Here is an 18796-nt window from a genome sequence, read left to right as displayed (position 1 = left end):
CACACGTTGTCAAACGCGACAAACAGGTTGTTTTGACGAGACTGCCAAGCCTAACAACTACATCCATAGCATACATAAACTACTCGCCATGAGGAAAACCTACCTTATTCCTGATACCATGGGAACTATACTCGATGAAATGATAACGTATTATACGATCCGTTGTTTATGACGGCAGATTGGTGATGTTCATGATTTCATTGACCCAAGTTTGTCAACATATGAGATTCCGGAGACGATGGGTATAACTTGCTATTAACATAGACAAAACAAATGAAAAGACATAGACCCGCGAAAATGGACTCCCGGGAACAATATCAGCCCTCATGTGCTGAACCAAAACCAGCTCTGCAAGAGACTTTTGCTTGTCCCTAACTCATATCAAAACTGCTATGCAAAACTCGATTAGCCTGAAGCAATAGAAAAACGGAAAAGAAACCCCCGTATCCTCCGTTCCAGAAAATCCCCAAATCATCATGGTACCAAACATAGTTATCGTTATCGGCATCGCGTTCGTTTCCGTAAATCTCATATCCGTAAACCTCATGTTCTCAAATGCAGTGACACGTCCTTCAGGCAATTACCCCAGACCCACTGGAGCCAGGGCTCCATCGGAAACGCTTAAGGCTGCCCCGAACTGCTTCTTGACCACAGGCTACTGATGCCCTGCTTCCCGGACCGCCAGTCTCTCCTAGGACAGAGTTAATCCCAGTGCTTGCTTCCAATTTGCCAACTTCCCGGCCAAGAACATATCCGGCCGAAAAGCTAATGGCGGAAAAAAGCACGACGACACCCGCACTGATAACCCAGGTCATCACCGCGGAAGACGACTCTGTAGTACCCGTCCGGCGACTCTTCTTTGTGACAGAGTGACTAGATCCACGGTCTTTTGAAGGACTGGGCCGCCGCTTTGCCCGCCCCGAAGAAGTCTCCCGCGGGGAGTATGGTGATACAGGTTGCTGAGGTTTCCAAGGCCGCTGCGTCCGGGGTGAAGCGCGCATTTCTATGTCTGATGGAGCTTCTTCTTCGTTGACTTCATCTCCCATAGCCACCGATTCTGACACCAGCCGAAATGATGCTGGGTTGGCCCTAGGTGGTCCAGATGGCGCAGGTTGCGACTCAGACTTTGGAAGACCTCGAGCCGCAGCTGCACAAGAGAGCAAAGTCGAGAGACTGGCACGAAGTGCGGCGTCGTGGTCGGCGTGGTAAGAAGGCGAAATGACATTGTAAGGGCTATGCTGCTGATTCGACGGCCGATGAGACGAACGAATGCTAGCTTGAGAGTTCCTCCGTATAGCTGTCCGACGACTGGAAGTAGATACGTCGCTAATAGGCCGTGAACGGCGAGCTTCGGTAGGCCCAGTCCACGAAGGGCCTTCAGAAGCAGGAGGATGAGAGAAGGCATTGGGCTGAGGGACAAAGGGTGATGCGCTTACGCGCATTCCAAGCGCAGTCGAATTATCGTCCTCATCACTGGATGGCATAACATCCGAAGCAGTTGGAAGCGTAGCAGTATGTGGGAAAGAGGGCCCGACAGGATATGGACGAGCAATATCCTCATTCGAACTGGTCATGACGCGGTCTGATTCACTTTCACTCTCATCGTATTCATCCTGACTACTGCTAGGCTCGTGAGAGGAGTAATCGATCTGTGCGGTGGTGACAGCCGCCAGGCGCTGCAGGCGCCGGCGGCGGTTTCGGCGATGATGATCGGACTCGGTTTGCTGGACACGGAGGCCAGTGGTAATTATATCATCTGTGGTTGCAGCCGAGGATAGCGACGAGGAAGACGGTTGGGAGGACACTTCGATCCACGAATCTATGTAATACTGTAGTGAGTACATGGCAATGATACTGGCGGCAGGACGGTCAAACATGGGTGTTGATGGATGTTAATGGAGTGTAGACGGAGCAAGGCGCAAGATGTCTGGATGCCTTCATCAAGGAGAACTTACCTTCTGATCTAAAGGGCATGCCTGAACGTGACTGGAGCGCATCCCGCGTCACTCGGCCAGAAGTAGCTCTGGGTTCGTCCTGCGCCTGACCTAGATGGTCATAATGATTTGGCTGCATTATGCTGTAGGTCAAGTCGACGAAAGGGCGGCGGTTATATGGTATTATTGTATGAGGACGAGAGGATGCAGAAGAATAAAAGAATAGCTGCCGTGGAAGGACGAGGGGTACAGAACAAGTCCTCACGAATTGTCAGCCCACAAGGAGGGAGAGAGGGCCGAATGTCTGGTGGTTCAACCCGTCAAGGAGCAGCGGTCAAGCCAGACAATGATGGTGGGGTTCGTGGAGAAAGCGACCCAGACTTTTGGCGATCGCCTGAGATACTCAACCAAAGAGACCCTTTGTAGAGGCTTGCACCAGCACGAGTAGAATCTGAGCCTTCAGAGTGACCCGAAGACAAAAGAGGAGCTCGAGTGCGCCTGGCTGAGGATGCTATGGGTTTGTGACGGTGTATGGGATTGAAGAATCATCAGATCGATGACAGCTGACTTGCCCTCAACCACCTGCCTGCAGAGGATCGACACAGGACCAGTGAGACTGTCCGGCTAGGGCGTAGCAGCGCCACTCACGAGGACAAGGGAAGTAAGGCCGACAAAGATAACACAGAGGATTATGCAGATAATCCACGCAGTGTGGAAGAGAGAGTGGGAACAGATCAGATAAGAGAAGAGGTGGAGAATCGCGGGCAGTCGAGCGGCGCCTAAGAATAAAGATGCCAAGCCTCGCCCTGACGTTATCAACAGACAACGCAACTGAAGGGAATTCAGTCACAAGCCATAAAAGTCGTCGTGAAAAAATTATTCATTGAGAGCCTATCTCATGCAAGCTATTAAGCAAGTTAACCTAAACTAAACAGACAGAACTTTTCCCTGGTTACCTAATAAAATACAGCATTACCGCAAGATTTTGAAATACAACCCGAAAGACGGCAGAGAGAAATCCCACTATTGTCTAAAAGGTCATCTTGGTACCCTTGAACTCAGGGATACCGCCCCTGGCACGGTTAGGGGGGCCTCCAGCACCGCCGCCGCGTCCACCGAAACCACCACGGCCTCCACGACCGCCGCCGCGAGGACCACCACGACCACCACGGCCACCGAAACCCCCGCGACCACCGCCACGACCGCCACGGTCGCCTCCGTTGTTAGCGCGAGGAGTGCTGAAGTCCAAGCGGACAGGACGGCCATCAATCTCAGCTCCCTGGAGTTCGTTGAAGGCCTGGCGAGCTTCATCCACGGACGAGTACTGGACGTAGCCGAAACCCTTGGGCCGGCCGGACTCCATGTCGGTAGGGAGACGAATACCAAGGACGGTTCCCTGACCACCGAAGACCTCGTGCACAGAGTCCTCGTTGGCGCTGAAGGGCAGGTTACCAACGAAGAGGGTGTCGCTCTCGGGGCTAGCCTGGTCGCCGAAAGAGCGGGCACGGTTCTGAGCGCGTTCCTTGAAGCCGCCCTGGTCCTTGTTGGCAGGACGTCCGGTAGCGTAGTCGAGGTTGATCTTGCGGCCATCGATCTCGGCTTCCTTCATAGCCTCATAGGCCTTGGCGGCATCGGCGGCGTTGGTGAATTCAACGTAACCGAAACCACGGGAGCGACCAGTGTCGCGCTCAGTCATGATGCGGACCGAGAGCTCACCGAAGCTCTCGAACTCCTGCTGAAGCCACTCCTCGGTGACGTTCCAGGAAAGGTTGCCGACGAAGAGGTTAGCAGAGGCACCTTCTTCATCAGTCTTGGACTTCTTAGAAGCGGCAGCAGGCTCTTCCTCGGCCTTGCGCTTCTTGGAGTCCTTGGGCTTCTCGCTGTCCTCGGACTCGGACTCGGAGCTATCAGAGTCAGAAGAATCCGAAGAACCCTCGGAGCTGTCGGAATCAGAATCATCGGACTCCTCCTTGGAGGGCTTCGCGTCGGCCTTCTTGGCTTTGGCGGGGGCCTCGTCATCACTCTCAGAGTCGGACTCAGAGTCAGAGGACTCCTCAGCGGCGGCGGCAGCCTTGGGCTTCTCTTCCTCAGAAGACTCAGAGTCGGACTCGGATTCAGAGTCAGAGGACTCGGAGTCGCTAGACTCGGCCTTCTTAGCCGCCTTAGGCTCAGCCTTGCCAGCCTTAGCCGGCTTCTTCTCCTCCTCACTCTCGCTCTCGCTCTCACTTTCGCTCTCGCTGCTGGAGGCATCCTTCATCTCCTCATCGCTCGTATCGGACTCAGACTCGGAGGACGACTCATCCTTCTTAGCAGGCTTCTTGACCTCCTTGGCGGGCTTCTTGTCCTCACTTTCGCTCTCGCTAGAGCTGGAAGACTCGGACTCGGACGCAGACTCGGACTCAGACTCGGACTCAGAGCTGCTGCTAGGAGTAGGCTCCTTCTTCTTGCTCTTGGTCTTCTTCTCCTTGGAGGCAATCTCCTTAGCGATCTGCTTGCTCTTGGCCTTGGGCGACTGAGCAGCCTTGGTGACGCCGGCATCCTTGACCTTGCTCAAAGCCTTGTCGGTGGGCTTCTCGGAGCCCTTCTTGTTAACGGACTTGGTCTTCGACATTGTGACTGGTGCACGGAAATGTCGTTAGGTACAACGTCTAGCCGCGATAATGCAGGACACCGGGAGCAAGACTTACCTGATATATGTGTTCTGAAAACAGGCAAAATTGATAGTGCGGCAAGCCCTCAATCACCCGATTTGAGATCCCACAAAGTTCAATATGTTCCAGAAGTGATTTAAACACGACTGAATGTATGCCCACAAGTAACCCACAACGGACAATGTTCAAGCCCACAGAAACGGACAGGAGATATGCAACTGTCTATGATATGAAACCCTCAAGAAGATGGTAAGATCCCACAAATAGATGCTACAGCCCACAGCCCTCAGTGTAAAAAAGCCCTCAAACAAGATGTCTGTTGAAGTGTATCTGAGAAGATACAGCTTGCGCTCCCACGTCAGTAGAAGATGAATTAAACAAGGGAAAACAAATCGAAGTGATAAACCAAGAGAATAAGTCGAGCTTGTTTCCTTGGTGGAAAAGTAGGGAAGTTGGCAGAGATGGAAGAGAGGAAGAAAAAGTTCGGAGCACCCGACTGATAAGAGAAAAAAAAATCGGAAGGCTGGCAGAAAGACTCTGTACTGTTAAGGTACTTACACCGCCTACTGGCCCTAGACTAGACTAGGAACTCCGCCGGGAGAAAAGTGGGGACCTTGGACAAGGTACTTTTGGCTCAGTTCTCGGAGTGTCCAGGGTTGAACTTGACCACCTCTCCTCGTCAATTGAACTCATGCCGTTCCTTTCCTGACCTTGTGCTTTCTTTTTTTCTATTTATTGCTGCGTTCCCTTGTCCAAAGTTCTTTTTATTCAATGGGAGACCATTGACCGTCATCAACCAACATGGCGCCTCCCAACCCCTCTTCGTATCGCCCGCGCAAGAAGAGAAAGTCCACCGCACTCTTCGCTGGCTCGAATAATTCACTGACTGTAGATACTGGAGAGGGCAACCTTGCGCCTGCATTTCCGTTGGTCTCTTTTCTATGGGGCGCTCGCGCTGGTGTCTCACAATGGCTCATTCTCCCACTTGTTCTGATGACAGTGGGCCTGTTTCGCTGGGCCGTCAGTCTGTGGGGATATTCAGGTACGCCAGAAAGCTGCAGTGAGGGAAATTGCGTATTGACCAAATTAGGGTTCAACATTCCTCCAATGCACGGTGATTTTGAAGCCCAGCGCCATTGGATGGAGATAACCATCCACCTGCCTTTGTCGAAATGGTATACATACGATCTCCAGTACTGGGGGCTGGATTACCCGCCATTGACAGCATACCATAGCTGGTTGCTTGGGAAAGTGTACGTTCAATGATCCCCATGTAGTGTTTCCAGGACATTCTAATCGCGAGCAGCGGCTCTGTTTTTGATCCTGCATGGTTTGCATTAGATTCGTCGCGCGGCCTCGAAGACCCTCTCTTGAAGGTATTCATGCGTGCAACAGTCGTCGTATCCGAGTATCTTGTCTACATTCCGGCAATTGTCAATTTTTTGCGCCGTTACACCCGCATGCAAGCAGTGCCTGTATGGTCGTCTTCAATTGCACTTAGTGCCATCCTTCTGCAGCCAGCTACCATACTTATCGACCACGGCCATTTTCAGTATAACACGGTGATGCTGGGCTTGTTTGTTGCATCTCTAGATGCTATACTGGCAGGGCGCATGCTTTGGGCATGTATCTTCTTCGTCGGAGCGCTAGGGTTTAAGCAGATGGCTCTATATTATGCCCCGGTGATGTTCGCATTCCTACTAGGTGTCTGCGTCTTCCCGCGGCCTCGGTTTATCCGACTTCTCAGCATCTCACTTGTCACACTCGGGGCCTTTACTGTTCTTTTTCTTCCGCTTCTGCTCGGCGCAACCAGCTCCGAGGCAAGGAAGAATCTGCAATCAACCCAAGAGCCACCTCTGCTCCAGGCTCTTCCCATTCAGCTGGACCGTAATTCGTCACTTTACTTGATTCTTTTCCAGTTGGCTCAGGTGGTTCACCGAATATTTCCCTTTTCGCGAGGTCTCTTCGAAGACAAAGTGGCGAACGCTTGGTGTGCCATTCACACTTTCTACAAACTCCATCGATATGAACCCGACTTGCTGAAACGTGTGTCTCTCGGTGCTACCTTAGCATCTATTCTGATACCTTGCGTCATCATCTTCCGCCACCCCCGCGCTTCGATTCTACTTCCAGCATTTGCCACTGTTGGTTGGGGTTTCTTCCTCTTCTCTTTCCAGGTTCATGAAAAAAGCGTTTTGTTACCGCTACTGCCCGTGTCCCTGCTACTCGCTGGTGACGGAGGTCTCAACAAGGATACCCGGGCATGGGTAGGTTGGGCGAATGTCCTTGGCTCTTGGACGTTATATCCGCTGCTCAAGCGCGATGGCCTCCGGGTCCCATACTTCATCGTGACATATCTTTGGGCCTATCTTATGGGTCTTCCCCCAACATCGTGGCAGGTTTACCGCCATCAAAAGTCCTCCGCTTCTGGGGAAACAGAAGCAGACACCGAACCCCATGGTCTCACAAAATTGATCCACTCTCTGTTCTATCTCGCCATGATAGGATGGCATGTGCTGGAGGCTTTTGTTCCTCCCCCACCTGGAAAACCAGACCTATGGGTGGTCCTGAATGTTCTCATTGGTGCTGGGGGTTTTGGACTCTCGTACCTCTGGTGCTTGTGGAAACTGATCAGTCAGTCTCGCCGCATGGATTTCAGAGTTGAGGAGATTCGTAAGAAAGACCAGTGAACGCGTGCAGAAACTTGGAGATTATAGTATAGAGGTTATTCACTCACAATGATACCCCCTTTCTCAAATGGTCGAAATGATTTGAGTACCTTCTCGGCGGCACCTTACAGCGACTTCTCATACATCAGATATGCTTGCAAGAACCAATGCATGTTTATTTCCGAGCGTGGTAGTAGGAAAGGGGAGTATTTCTACCGTGTCCATAAATGCAACCTAATGTACACTAAACCCAGATAAGCCCATGACCATAAACACCGAAGCTGATGCCGCAGCGGTCTACTTCTATTCTATCAAACGACGAGGTACCCATGCAACGCTGTATTATACATAACTGCTAGACCGTCTCCGCGCCGATGGAGCAGAACTTAGACCTTGAACCCAAATCCAGCCATGCAGGCCTTGTATTGTTCGATCGTGGACTTGCATTCCTGCGCCGGGTCATCGGATTTGGAGAAGAGCATGCAGTCGTCTCGGGCGGTCTTTTCGGTCTTGCATACGCAGCATGGCTAGCAACAGTTAACTCGGACTGCTCGGTGATTGTTCGTTTGTTCTGTACGAACCTTGGGTTTCTCTGTTGTTGCTGGTGCCTCGGTCGCGACGGGGACAGAAGTCTTCTCGGCTGAGCCTGGAATTGAATTCGTTAGCAACATGTTCCGGTTGAAGCGCACTCGACAGGCGGCAGAGATCGGATGTCGCCAGAGGATCGGCTTACCGCTGGATGATCCGAAAAGCCACGACATTATGTCAAAGATTGTTGGAAGTGATTAAAGACGGCAATTAGCGAATGACAAAGGAGAGGAAGGGTTCAATAATGCTCTGGAGTTGTTCCCAATTAGAGGCGTGCTTGATTAATAATAATGCGAGCAGTTGAGATGCGCCGGGCGGAAACAGCGGAAGTGGCCCCTGCGGGCAACCGGAGCGGCGATCGATCGGCGGTTCTCCTTTTATTATTGACATTTTATTATTTCGTTGCTGTGGCTTCGGATTGCCTTGTGCCCCTCTTTCAACACGTCCTTTTCCACCACACTCTCTGAAATTTGCTCGATTGACTTGCTTTGTTTGATATTCCTATATTTTTATTCTAGATTACCGCGTTTCTTCTCTTTTTCATCTTCAACACTCGTGGTTTTGCATTCATACTTCCCAGATCTACCCCACCATGGCCCCTCCAAAGATCTTCTCTCTCGAAGGCAAGGGTCTGAAGCTGGACTCCGCTGAAGATATCGAAGCTCACATCAAACCTCTGCTCGAGAGCACTGACTACACCGAAATCAGACTCGGCGGAAACACTCTCGGTGTCCCAGCTTCCGAACGCCTCGCCGCCGCCCTTTCCACGCAGAAGAGTCTTGAGGTTGCCGAACTCGCAGATATCTTCACCTCCCGTTTGCTCAGCGAGATTCCTGCCGCTCTTACCTTCCTCCTCAATGCGCTCCTCGAGATCTCGACTCTTCACACCATCAACCTTTCCGACAATGCTTTCGGCGCCAACACCCAGAAGCCACTCGTCGACTTCCTCTCCCGCCACGCCCCTCTTCGTCATCTGATTCTCAACAACAATGGCATGGGTCCTGAAGCTGGGTCGAACATTGCAAAGGCTCTTACCGAGCTTGCTGAGCGCAAAGAGGAAGCGCGCAAGGGCGGAAAGGAAGTCCCGCTTCTCGAGAGCATTGTCTGCGGACGCAACCGTCTGGAAAATGGCAGTATGGCAGCTTGGGCGCGCGCCTACGAGGTACATGCGGCGGGAATGCGGTCCGTGAAGATGACCCAGAACGGAATTCGACAGGAGGGTATCTCCCACCTGCTCAAGGAAGGTCTTCGTCACGCCAGCGCTCTTGAGGTGCTCGACCTACAGGACAACACCTTCACTGTGACTGGATCTACAGCTTTGGCTAGTGTTCTCGGTGGGTGGCCTTCCCTCCGTGAACTGGGCGTTGGCGATTGCTTGCTTTCTGCGCGCGGAGGTGTCAAGGTTGCCAAAGCTCTTGCTGAGGCCAAGAACCAGAAGGTTGAGACTCTTCGTCTGCAGTACAACGAGATTTCAGCAGAGGGTGTCAAGCAGTTTTTGTTCGCTGCCAAGACCGCGCTTCCGGCTCTGCGCCGCATTGAGCTGAACGGAAACAAGTTCCAGGAAGATGACAACAATGTGACTGAAATTAGTGAGCTTTTGGAGGCACGGAAGGAAGAACATGGCAAGGACGATGACCCTGAGGACATGTGGGGTGTGGATGAACTGGACGAACTGGAGGACGAGAGTGATGAAGAGGACGAGGTGGAAGAGGAGGAAGAGGAAGAGGAGAAGGCCGAAAAGGTCGTCAAGGACACCGAGAAGGCTGAGGACGAGAAGGTTGCCCAGAAGGACGACAAGGACGTCGACAAGCTCGCCGAGGCTCTGGGAAAGACCGGAATCTAAATCTGCCACAACACTTCATGTTATACCAACACTCCAATTCCACCGCCGACTATTGAGTTCGATGGCAGTAACTCCGATCAGCGTAGTGACACTGAAAATGGTCCTCGCTGATGGACGACTCAGTCGTGGGCTTGCGCGCATTCAGTCCCGGGATAAGCGCTTCCTGCAACCAATCTCCCGCCATGATACTCCCGTTGAAACGCTGCCCTTTGGCACCATGAGGTCATCCCACCCTACGTGCCTTTCGTGCTCTTCTGTCCTGCCCGTGATGCCCTGAACACCCTCGTACTTCAATTCGTGAGGATTAGAAGGATACATATTTCGTTACTTGTCTACTTGTGCCCCCAAAGCATGTCGATAGCCCCAAGATATGTATATAATTTTGAGGAAGACAATAAATCAATGTGCATAGAATTCGCAGTTTAGGTCCTATCTACAATGTACTTTCCTCCCCGGCGAACGTCAGCTATTCCCAGATAGGCAACTCAGGCTTGGCACTCCGACAGAGATTCGGAGGTCTTCTGCCGTCGCCATCTTGTCAACTTCGCTCTACCAACTCCTAAAGATCCTCTTCTCGCAACCTCGTCCTTATCAACGGCGTCGCGTGCTCATTGACGCGATAAAACCGCATTGCTTTCACCGTCGTTGGAATTCTCTTCCTCAACTCACGCTTCTGGTGAATCCGTCTTGTCGACCGAGAGGGTAAGTGTGATCTTAGTCCACCATATACCCCTCGTCCGTCTCTCCCTACTACACCACCGCTTATCCTGTCGCTTGACCATCCTGCCATTGATGCAGGGACTCGGACCTCTCAGCCTTCTGGAGCTAGTTGGTCAACCACCAACGGGCACGTGCGCAGGTTGCGAATATGAGATTCCAGAAAAGGCCTTGCAGCAAAGAGCAGCATTCTGATGGCCCTTGTGCAATATCCAAATTCCTATGTTCTGCATTTGCTTACCAGTGTCAATCTTTAACGGTCCAAATATGTATTTTTCATGGGTCTACACTTTGCGCCTTGCCTCACGTTTCGCGCTTCTCTCATTCGGAGTTTGTCTTCGCCTATGCATCCTGGGTCTAACTCTTCACAGTCTTTCCAGTTTATCTTAATTGATCCCAAATCATACTCTCGGCACAATGGCAATGGATGCGAAAGAGATTGAGTTGAAGGCCAAGGCGCTCACCAAAGCCGCAACCCAGAATGAACCCGCCGCCAATATTGTGTCGCTTCTGAAGGAATTACAAGGAGGTGTCAAGGCATCGGAAGACCTACTGCGATCTACTCGCGTTGGTATCATAGTCAACAAATTCAAGCAGCACAAAGCACCGGAAGTCGCACGCCTGGCGAGCGAGGTTGTTTCCAGATGGCGGACTGAGGTCAACAAGCAGAAAGCCACCGGATCAGGAGGTAACAGTCAGAGATCGAGCGCATCGCCGCGTCCACCGCAGAATGGAACTGCCTCTCCGGCAAGGGCCAGCGCCACGCCGTCCGATAAGCAATCGAAGCTTTCAGTGCCCCCGGACAAGCGGACATGGAAGGCGGATGGAGTGGATGTCAACCAGACGGGAAACAAAGCGCGCGATAACTGCATTGGTCTGATGTATGACGGACTTTGCCTAAATACGACGGAACCTCCCAAGGCTGTGCTATCAAAGGCCGCAGCAGTCGAGGCCGCAGCATACGACGCTTTCGGTCCAGAAACCAAAGAACCCTACCGCACCAAGATCCGCAGTTTATTCCAGAATCTCAAGAACAAGTCTAACCCGAACCTTCGTCTTCGCGTTCTGAGTAATGAGGTCGCGCCTGAGCGATTTGTGAAAATGACACATGACGAGCTACGATCCGATGAGCAGCGCGAGAAGGACCAGAGGATTCAGAAGGAAAACATGGACAAGGCCATGGTGGCCCAGGCCGAGCGCAGTATCAGTAAGAGCTTGCAGTGCGGTAAATGCGGGCAGCGCAAAGTCACCTACACCGAGGCTCAGACCCGCAGTGCTGATGAACCGATGACACTGTTCTGCACATGCTTGAACTGCGGAAAGTCATGGCGCCAGTAATCTGGCTCAGCACCCATCATTTTCTTTCTAATTGCGCACTGTATGCGTATGTCAACTGTTATATCTGGCGGCGCGGAGTTTTGAGGGTCATTTAAAAGGGGGAGTCATTGTTGCTGGTTAGGGCACGGTTGCACGGTAGCCGTCTTCTTATTATCACTATTAGGATTACCATCTCGAATAAACCAGGGTTGTTGTCAGCTAGCCCGAAGTTGAGGTGTCTACACTCAGTAAAGGTTACCTCCCCTACCGGATGCTAGCTTTTGTCGCAATTTGACCTAAGCCATTTCGAATCGGATGAGGGTGCATATACACCATCCTCCACCGTCTTGTGATATCAACAAAGACAGGACGCTCGTTCCCCGTCTAGACGTCACTGGAATGCGCTTCGCAGGCCTCGAGTTCTTCCTATGTTCGCGTGGCGCAGAGTTAGTGAAATAGAAGGGTCAATACTGGGAGTAAATGTAATCAATTCAAAGGCTGCTTACGGATTACTCCGGAGTTACTCACCTCAGTAAGAAGCGAAGGAAGCTCTAGATAATATTGGCCAAGGACCATCTAGGATCATTCGTGTCAGAGTGTGATCAGGCGTCGCTGCAGTAATTGCCACCAAAAAACAGTTGAGAGATGGCCTGTGGATACTATTCATGATACCCATTCGCTTCGAAGGGCGTTTTGGTTCCTTTTTTTGCAGGTTCATGATGTGGTTTGTTCATTCTTCCCGCGGCAGACCCAGAGAACATAGGAGATAGGAAAGCACTGACTTTGATAGAATATGAGTTCACTGGAAACCGCGCTTTTCGTAATGTCACCAGCTTCTCTCGACTCAGGTGCCTCGCTGAAATTATCTGTTCTTTGGTAGGTAACACCGCCGCTTAAACTGGATCTGGCATAGACAATTGGGGATGATGCGATTCATCAAGGGACGGCTCCTGTGAATAATCGTGTCCCGCTCTGTTTTCGCCTCGGCCGTCGTTTTCGACATCGATATCTTCGCCGGTGCTGTCTTGGACTTTGTGCACGATGAGACGATGGATGAGTGGTGCATGGCTCCCAACATCCTCTATATCTTTAGATAAATTCGTCTCCAGGCGTTTGTCTTCGTTAATAATTTCAACCCTCATTTCCTTTAACCGATAATGTTGTCTTTGCAACTTGTCAAGCTCAGTACCTGAGGGGCTGGACTCAGCTGCCAGTTTATCATACAGCTCCTGGTGCTTTTCGCAATATCGTCGATATCTGGCCAACTTGTCTTCTAGCCTTAGTACCCACACAGATAATGGCACCTCAGGGGAGTCGGAAGTGTTTGTATTGTCGGCGTCTGAGTCCGACGTGTCTTCATAGTCATCATCTCTGAGCAGGCATGCGAGAGAGATTTCCTCCAGATGTCGACCTACATGAGTTGCATAGACCTTCCTAGACTTCCAGCCAGACTGTAGGCATAGTGCGCATGGGTGGTCTTCGAATTCGGGGCTCAAAACCATCACCTCAGCTTCTCCTATGGCTGCTGCCAAGCGATGGCGAGTCAATACAGTTTTATAGCGTGTCTGTAGATGCTCGACAAATTGTTCTTGATTAGCAAAAACTATGCGGCAGTTGGAGCAAGACCGTTGGACGCGAGAGAAGTGTTTGTCGAATTCGTGGTCCGCCCATAGCCTGCGATTTGGAAATGTCTAATCTGCGTGAGTGCAGACATAAGACTGCAAATCTGCGAAAACGTGCATCCTGTTTCGTCACCATATTGTCCGGGTACCTATATAAGAGACTGGAGTACCCACTTCCACTCAATTCAATTCCGCACAGATACGGGTTTATGACAATAGCTGCATTTGAAACGGCGTGCATTTTCACCTTCGTGTGGTATAGGGGGCACTCGCGGTCGACCTTGAGACTCATCATCAGTAGTTGAGAGGAAAGACAAATGCGAAGCCAGGGTGGCAGCGTAATGCGACTGGGTAGGGACAGAGGTTCCGAGGCCGGAGTCGTGAAAGATGGAATAGGGCTTGAAGATAGTGACAACATCCTTTTCAGAATCTTCTTTAGGTACGTCTTCTGCTTGCTCCTCTCTAATTCGAATAGATCTTTCCAGGTTGGCCTCCGCTAACCATTCGACAAGCGCTGTTGATGCATCAATGAAACTGTACATAATCAGCTTATTGATATGCGCGCATAGAGGTGGTTCATGCGACAAACCGGTCTCTGATGCGCATGGCGAAGGGTTGTGCGCTTCCTGATAAACGAAAGGCAGTGCCAAAAGGTGAGACGGGCTTTTCGGCCTTGAACTGGAGGTGTGAAACATGCTTGTTTAGCACTGGGGCCAGGTCCATCATACAGCCGATATAACAGTGCAGTCGTCCATGACGGTTTTTCTCGCGCTCTTCAGGCGGAGACAGTTCATCGTCAGATGAGGATTCAGACGACGGACTTGACTCTTCTTCATCGGAGAGCATGATTGCTGCTTTCTCTAACAATACCCCTAGCTCATCTAAAAGTTCTTGACTAGATTCCTCATCTTGAGTACCGGCCGCGATACCCTCGCTCCCTAGCAGTATGAGCCTGAGCACAAAAGCAACGAGCAACTGGTGGTAAACTGACAATGCATTAGGATATTGCCAATCTGATAGAGGTTCTCTACCACGTTCAGTTTCGGAGCATCGGATTGCTCTAGAACAGCATCTAGGTGGTTGGGAGGGAAATTTTACCGCCAGAGATGGAGTTGTACGATATCGTCCGACAAACTGCGCGACCCATCCGACATTGACTTGAATCGGTGTTTCCATAGATAAACCAGAGTGGCCGAGCAAGCCCGGTACAAGGCTTCGGCAAACCCAAGATTCGGGTCGAGGACGTCCTGGTTTGTTCTAATCCAATGACTGAAAGCTGCCTTCGGCGAGCCCTTGCTCGTGTCCATATTATTTCTGATGACTGAGGTAGCCGATGATTGGGTCGTGAAGATGAAGACGAGAAGCAATTTCTCCCGTAGAAGGAGCGAGGCTGAGGCTGAGCTGGAGGAGGGGTGCGTGACTTGCAGTCTTCGCTTGCAAGTTAGTTCGTCCCAACCACAACGACTTCCAACTCCCAACCCGAACCGCATTGTTCTCATTGCTCAACCTCAACAAGGTCGCTATGCCTTTCCCTCTGCCGCCGAAGGATCGAAGGGATTTTGAAGTTGCCATAATCTGCGCCTTACAGTTGGAAGCAGATGCCGTCGAGGCACTGTTTGACCACGTCTGGGATGAAGACGTGTACCAATGTGGAAAAGTCGCGGGTGACCAGAACGCATACCGAACGGGGGTTATGAATAATCATCACGTTGTGTTAGCCTACATGCCTGGGATGGGTAAAGGCCATGCAGCAAGCGTGTCAGCGAGCTTTCGGTCGGGCTTTGAGCGTATCAAACTGGCCTTGGTTGTTGGAATATGTGGAGGTGTTCCGAATGGAACTGAAAATGAGATATTTCTCGGGGACGTCATCATCAGCGATGAGATTCTGCCGTACGACTCTGGGAGGAGGTTACCAAGCGGGTTCAAGCGGAAAACGACACAGAGTGGCTCTCTCAGCATGCCGAATCCAGAACTTCAAGCCTTCCTTGTGAAAATGGGAAGTCGAGAAGGCTATCGACGCTTACGGCGTAGGGCACATCACCATCTCACAGTTTTACAAAAGCGGACTGGCGCTTCCTCCTATTACAGCCCTGTTTAGGATCAACTTTTCGAGCCGAGCTACCATCATAAGCATCGTGACGGGTGCAAGAGGTGCAACGGCGACAAGTCATGCAGCAAGGCTCAGGGAACTACATGCAAAGACTTGCAATGCGACAAGGATAGACTCGTTGCTCGTTCCCGTTTGTCATTAGACAAAATGCTAATATGGGACAAGCACAACCGCACAAACTTGATATCTACTTCGGTCGGATTGCCTCTGGAGACACTGTCATGAAGTCTGGAGAAGAGCGAGACAGAATTGCTGTTCGTGAAGACGTGATTGCCTTCGAAATGGAGGGTGCTGGGATCTGCCACAATCTACCATGTATTATAGTCAAAGGGGTAAGTGACTACGCCGATAGTCATAAGAACAAAACATGGCAAAAGTATGCAGCGGGAAGTGCTGCTGCATGTATGCGGTCATTACTCGAGCAGTGGGCACCTGTGGACTATGCCTACCTGACACCAAGTTTAATCGAGGGTATGCTATCACTTCGTCTACAAGGCTATCGACTAACGCGATATACAGGTGCGTCGAGTGTGGTACAAAGCAGCTATTCTACCCATACATCCAACCAAGATGCCTCCCTCCATAATCTCGCTCACAGTTATCCATCAAGACACCGGGGCCATCACCCTCTAAAAGAGGCAGCAACGCTCCGAAATCCGAATACGAGCATATCATCCGCAATCCCGTTCTTTTCGGCCTAGGCGTGATGCTCCTCGAACTCGCCTACCAATCCCCACTCAGAGATCTGCGGAAGAATATCGATCTCAAGATGGGCGAGACACAGGGCTTTTCTGATTACTTCAAGGCCCATAGATTGGCAGAGCGCAGCAACGCGATGGTTAGCCAGAGCTTTAAGACTATTATCAAGAAGTGTTTATACTGCGACTGCGACTTTGGGCATGATAGCGATTTCAAGAGCCCGGCGCTGCAGGAAGCTTACTACCGTGATGTGATCGGGGACCTTGGAAAGTTGGAGAAGGTATTTAGGGAACTTCAGATTGATTGATATGTAGGGCGAGGTGGTCTATAGAGAGTAGAGCATAGCAATGTTGCTATAACTACGTCATACCACCACCATCACATCAATCGCCTCAAACTCTCCCTGCCATTTTCCCGCGCTACGAACAATTCATTATCCCAGCAGCAAGCTCAATTACAAATATGCCAGCTCACACCCGACAATCCCTAACACGCGCAACGCAATCCCTCCTGAACGCCTTCTCCTCAGGCGCCGACACACCAACCTTACTCTCAACATTCACAGCTAATCCGGCGCCCCAAATTCTCGAGCACGGACTACGACAACTTGCACCCTTCCTCGACCGACCATTCACAGGCCAAAGCGAAGTAAAACAGTACTTCACCATCTTGAACGAGCATCTGGGTATCGAATCAGTGGACCTCGACGATGAGAGCTTTTGGGTCGTTGATACGGAGACCATGGTTGTTTGTCTACGGGGGAATGCAAGGTTCGTGAGTAAGAGGACTGGGCAGAAATGGGATGAGGTTTTCATTTATCGGATTGAAATTGCGGAGGAGGGTAAGGAGGATGCGGAAGGGAGGGCGGAGTTGAAGGTGAGGAAATACGAGGTTTGGGCGGATACGGGGGCTGCGTATTTAGCTATGCGTGGTGAGTTGGAGGGGTTGAAAGCTTGATATGTAGGATGTGGAGGGATGGTTCACCAGTTGGTGGTTGTCATCGACGATGTTAGGGGAGATGTAGAGTTGCTATGTACAGTATGCCTATTGAGAGACTAAGCTAAGCGTGCCAGTCAATCCAGCCAACATTCCCCGGCATCCCATCTGGCGTGAGAAAGACCTTACTCGGAGAATCATAAGGCACGTATTCACGATCCGTCAAAACAATAGAGGCATTCGTAGCCGCACGCCCACTCGCATTGAATCCCGGTCCGAAAGCGCGATACTCAGCCTGGAACGTATCGCTCGTAAGACGACTCTCGCCATCAACAACCCAATCAATATACCCGGAGTCCGCAACACTGCCGTCCTCGTAGGTATACGCGAAGATCGAGCGGTGCAGGCTATTCCACGGCCGGCCTAGCGGACACGCTCCGACGATCTCCGGGGCAATAGAGGCGTTCGCGGCTCGAACAGATGAGTCGACGATGTACACGCCGTATTTGTTCTCGAAGGTTGTGTTTGTGCCCTTCCACGCTGTGATGCCGCCGCCGCAGTTGCGGAGGAGGATATCGGATGATTGGATCCAGGCGGTGCCGAAGCCGTAGAGGAAGTCTGTTTGTCCGGCTATGATGCTTTTGTGGAAGTAGGCGTTGCCGAGCTTACCTACGTATACCTGCTCTTGTTAGACTGCTTCGTCAAAAGAAGAGGTATGGCAGACAGCGTACAGTATCCTGGTAGGAGTAGAAACCACAGTAATAAAACCCGCCATTAGCCCTGCTAAAGCTAAGCGCATGCGCAGGACCATCCGAATATTCAGCCCACGTATTCGTAAAGTCGATGTTGTACGCGCGAAAGTCGACGTTGCCAAAGGGGGTATCCTCAGGCACGGGATACCCCGTGGGACCGGAGCCAGTGTAACTCGCGTAGAGCGTAGGTGCGACGGTCAGAACGCTCGAGAAGACATTGTCTACGCTCGCGCCTGTGTTGTCGTGGTTGGCTTGTGCCCAGGTGATTGTCACCTGATTCTTCGAGGCGTCTGTGACATGGCCGGTCTGGCCTAGCAGGGTGATGGGGCCGGAGCGGGTGACGTTCAGCTGTTCTGAGTATTCGCCTGCGAGAATCAGGATTGTTTGGGTGCTGTTGTCGTTTGGGAGCGACTCGATTGCCGCTTGGATGGTTGAGAAGTGAGCCCTTGGGTTGGAAGCTGAGACGATGATTGTGTCCTTTGGGCAAGCGTTTAGTGATCTCTGGCAATTTTGGCGATTGGGCGACGGTATACTCGCTGCGCAGGCTAGAAGCGCGTTGAGGAACAAAAGGACCCATAGGTGTGGTCTCTGCATCTTGCTTGGGCATTCAAAGTCTATACAGAACTGAGCAAGGCGATCACAATGCCAGAGCCGTCAATAGCTCCCTTATACCACAGCAAGCCCCGCGCCAACACGGCTAGCTAACTTCTCCGGAAAATCTCCATGATTCGGGAGAAATTGCGGGGGATCACGACCCCGAGAATCTCGCCAGTTGAAGCAATGACAGGGCTCACAAGCAATGCCTTAATCAACTCAAGCATACGAAGCTCCGGTGTTGAATGATCTGGTGCGGAAGCCCCAGATATCAGCCAATTGCAGCAGTGACAGGTACTCCGGGAGTATATGATCAGCCCGGCTTCTGGAGACACTCTGCATCTGGACGGACGGAAAAATGCAG

At 51.5% G+C, this 18796-nt stretch overlaps 10 protein-coding genes across 10 annotated transcripts; 5 read left to right on the top strand and 5 right to left on the bottom strand.

The window, feature by feature from the left end:
* Positions 1–179: 179 nt before the first annotated feature.
* BDV17DRAFT_236767 (uncharacterized protein) lies at positions 180–2671 on the bottom strand. Its single transcript, XM_073755873.1, has 2 exons — positions 1956–2671; positions 180–1819 (listed from the first exon to the last, which is right to left on the bottom strand). The coding sequence occupies exons 1-2, from the start codon at positions 2071–2073 to the stop codon at positions 573–575; spliced, it is 1365 nt and encodes a 454-aa protein (XP_073610352.1). The 5' UTR covers positions 2074–2671; the 3' UTR covers positions 180–572.
* Position 2672: 1 nt separating this feature from the next.
* Positions 2673–5234, bottom strand: BDV17DRAFT_236800 (putative nucleolin protein Nsr1). Its single transcript, XM_073755874.1, has one exon. It carries the CDS (start codon positions 4543–4545, stop codon positions 2965–2967), a length of 1581 nt encoding a protein of 526 aa, XP_073610351.1. The 5' UTR covers positions 4546–5234; the 3' UTR covers positions 2673–2964.
* Positions 5235–5386: 152 nt separating this feature from the next.
* Positions 5387–7275, top strand: BDV17DRAFT_296296 (dolichyl-P-Glc:Man(9)GlcNAc(2)-PP-dolichol alpha-1,3-glucosyltransferase ALG6; the record flags this gene model as incomplete). Its single annotated transcript, XM_073763266.1, has 3 exons — positions 5387–5627; positions 5676–5838; positions 5892–7275. The coding sequence occupies 3 exons, from the start codon at positions 5387–5389 to the stop codon at positions 7273–7275; spliced, it is 1788 nt and encodes a 595-aa protein (XP_073610350.1).
* A 195-nt stretch (positions 7276–7470) lies between these two features.
* BDV17DRAFT_236763 (copper metallochaperone COX17) lies at positions 7471–8047 on the bottom strand. Its single transcript, XM_073755872.1, has 3 exons — positions 7988–8047; positions 7836–7894; positions 7471–7781 (listed from the first exon to the last, which is right to left on the bottom strand). The coding sequence occupies exons 1-3, from the start codon at positions 8013–8015 to the stop codon at positions 7641–7643; spliced, it is 228 nt and encodes a 75-aa protein (XP_073610349.1). The 5' UTR covers positions 8016–8047; the 3' UTR covers positions 7471–7640.
* Positions 8048–8238: 191 nt separating this feature from the next.
* Positions 8239–10110, top strand: BDV17DRAFT_276843 (GTPase-activating protein RNA1). The gene has a single exon (XM_073759381.1). The coding sequence runs from the start codon at positions 8435–8437 to the stop codon at positions 9683–9685; it is 1251 nt and encodes a 416-aa protein (XP_073610348.1). The 5' UTR covers positions 8239–8434; the 3' UTR covers positions 9686–10110.
* Positions 10111–10227: 117 nt separating this feature from the next.
* On the top strand, positions 10228–11994 carry BDV17DRAFT_236731 (transcription elongation factor DST1). Its single transcript, XM_073755871.1, has 2 exons — positions 10228–10420; positions 10774–11994. Exon 2 carries the CDS (start codon positions 10820–10822, stop codon positions 11738–11740), a length of 921 nt encoding a protein of 306 aa, XP_073610347.1. The 5' UTR covers positions 10228–10420; positions 10774–10819; the 3' UTR covers positions 11741–11994.
* A 618-nt stretch (positions 11995–12612) lies between these two features.
* Positions 12613–14648, bottom strand: BDV17DRAFT_296292 (uncharacterized protein; the record flags this gene model as incomplete). The annotated part of the gene is made up of 5 exons (XM_073763265.1): positions 12613–13244; positions 13589–13875; positions 13931–14279; positions 14333–14401; positions 14477–14648. The coding sequence occupies 5 exons, from the start codon at positions 14646–14648 to the stop codon at positions 12613–12615; spliced, it is 1509 nt and encodes a 502-aa protein (XP_073610346.1).
* Positions 14649–14863: 215 nt separating this feature from the next.
* BDV17DRAFT_296291 (5'-methylthioadenosine/S-adenosylhomocysteine nucleosidase family protein) lies at positions 14864–16457 on the top strand (the record flags this gene model as incomplete). Its single annotated transcript, XM_073763264.1, has 4 exons — positions 14864–15368; positions 15617–15922; positions 15971–15984; positions 16050–16457. 4 exons carry the CDS (start codon positions 14864–14866, stop codon positions 16455–16457), a joined length of 1233 nt encoding a protein of 410 aa, XP_073610345.1.
* Positions 16458–16612: 155 nt separating this feature from the next.
* On the top strand, positions 16613–17107 carry BDV17DRAFT_296290 (uncharacterized protein; the record flags this gene model as incomplete). The annotated part of the gene is made up of 1 exon (XM_073763263.1): positions 16613–17107. The coding sequence occupies one exon, from the start codon at positions 16613–16615 to the stop codon at positions 17105–17107; it is 495 nt and encodes a 164-aa protein (XP_073610344.1).
* A 44-nt stretch (positions 17108–17151) lies between these two features.
* On the bottom strand, positions 17152–18482 carry BDV17DRAFT_276834 (putative pectin methylesterase). Its single transcript, XM_073759380.1, has 2 exons — positions 17818–18482; positions 17152–17765 (listed from the first exon to the last, which is right to left on the bottom strand). Exons 1-2 carry the CDS (start codon positions 18430–18432, stop codon positions 17211–17213), a joined length of 1170 nt encoding a protein of 389 aa, XP_073610343.1. The 5' UTR covers positions 18433–18482; the 3' UTR covers positions 17152–17210.
* Between the last annotated feature and the right edge of the window lie 314 nt (positions 18483–18796).

Source organism: Aspergillus undulatus (assembly GCF_047715775.1).
Source record: "Aspergillus undulatus strain CBS 261.88 unplaced genomic scaffold BDV17scaffold_88, whole genome shotgun sequence".
NCBI lineage: Eukaryota > Fungi > Ascomycota > Eurotiomycetes > Eurotiales > Aspergillaceae > Aspergillus > Aspergillus undulatus.
The sequence above is the reverse complement of the archived record's forward strand: the minus strand, read 5'-3'. Positions and strand labels throughout refer to the sequence as shown.

What these genes read in the sequence shown, in the direction of transcription:
- BDV17DRAFT_276834 (XM_073759380.1), bottom strand. Translation starts at nt 18,432, where the DNA reads ATGCAGAGACCACACCTATGGGTCCTTTTGTTCCTCAACGCGCTTCTA. An exon ending in TCTACTCCTACCAGGATACT is followed by an intron (nt 17,766 to 17,817) that starts GTACGCTGTCTG and finishes TAACAAGAGCAG; the next exon opens with GTATACGTAGGTAAGCTCGG.
- BDV17DRAFT_236767 (XM_073755873.1), bottom strand. Translation starts at nt 2,073, where the DNA reads ATGCAGCCAAATCATTATGACCATCTAGGTCAGGCGCAGGACGAACCC. An exon ending in CATGCCCTTTAGATCAGAAG is followed by an intron (nt 1,820 to 1,955) that starts GTAAGTTCTCCT and finishes AGTATTACATAG; the next exon opens with ATTCGTGGATCGAAGTGTCC.
- BDV17DRAFT_276843 (XM_073759381.1), top strand. Translation starts at nt 8,435, where the DNA reads ATGGCCCCTCCAAAGATCTTCTCTCTCGAAGGCAAGGGTCTGAAGCTG.
- BDV17DRAFT_236763 (XM_073755872.1), bottom strand. Translation starts at nt 8,015, where the DNA reads ATGTCGTGGCTTTTCGGATCATCCAGCG. An exon ending in GCTTTTCGGATCATCCAGCG is followed by an intron (nt 7,895 to 7,987) that starts GTAAGCCGATCC and finishes TTCCAGGCTCAG; the next exon opens with CCGAGAAGACTTCTGTCCCC. An exon ending in CAACAACAGAGAAACCCAAG is followed by an intron (nt 7,782 to 7,835) that starts GTTCGTACAGAA and finishes AACTGTTGCTAG; the next exon opens with CCATGCTGCGTATGCAAGAC.
- BDV17DRAFT_236731 (XM_073755871.1), top strand. Translation starts at nt 10,820, where the DNA reads ATGGCAATGGATGCGAAAGAGATTGAGTTGAAGGCCAAGGCGCTCACC.
- BDV17DRAFT_236800 (XM_073755874.1), bottom strand. Translation starts at nt 4,545, where the DNA reads ATGTCGAAGACCAAGTCCGTTAACAAGAAGGGCTCCGAGAAGCCCACC.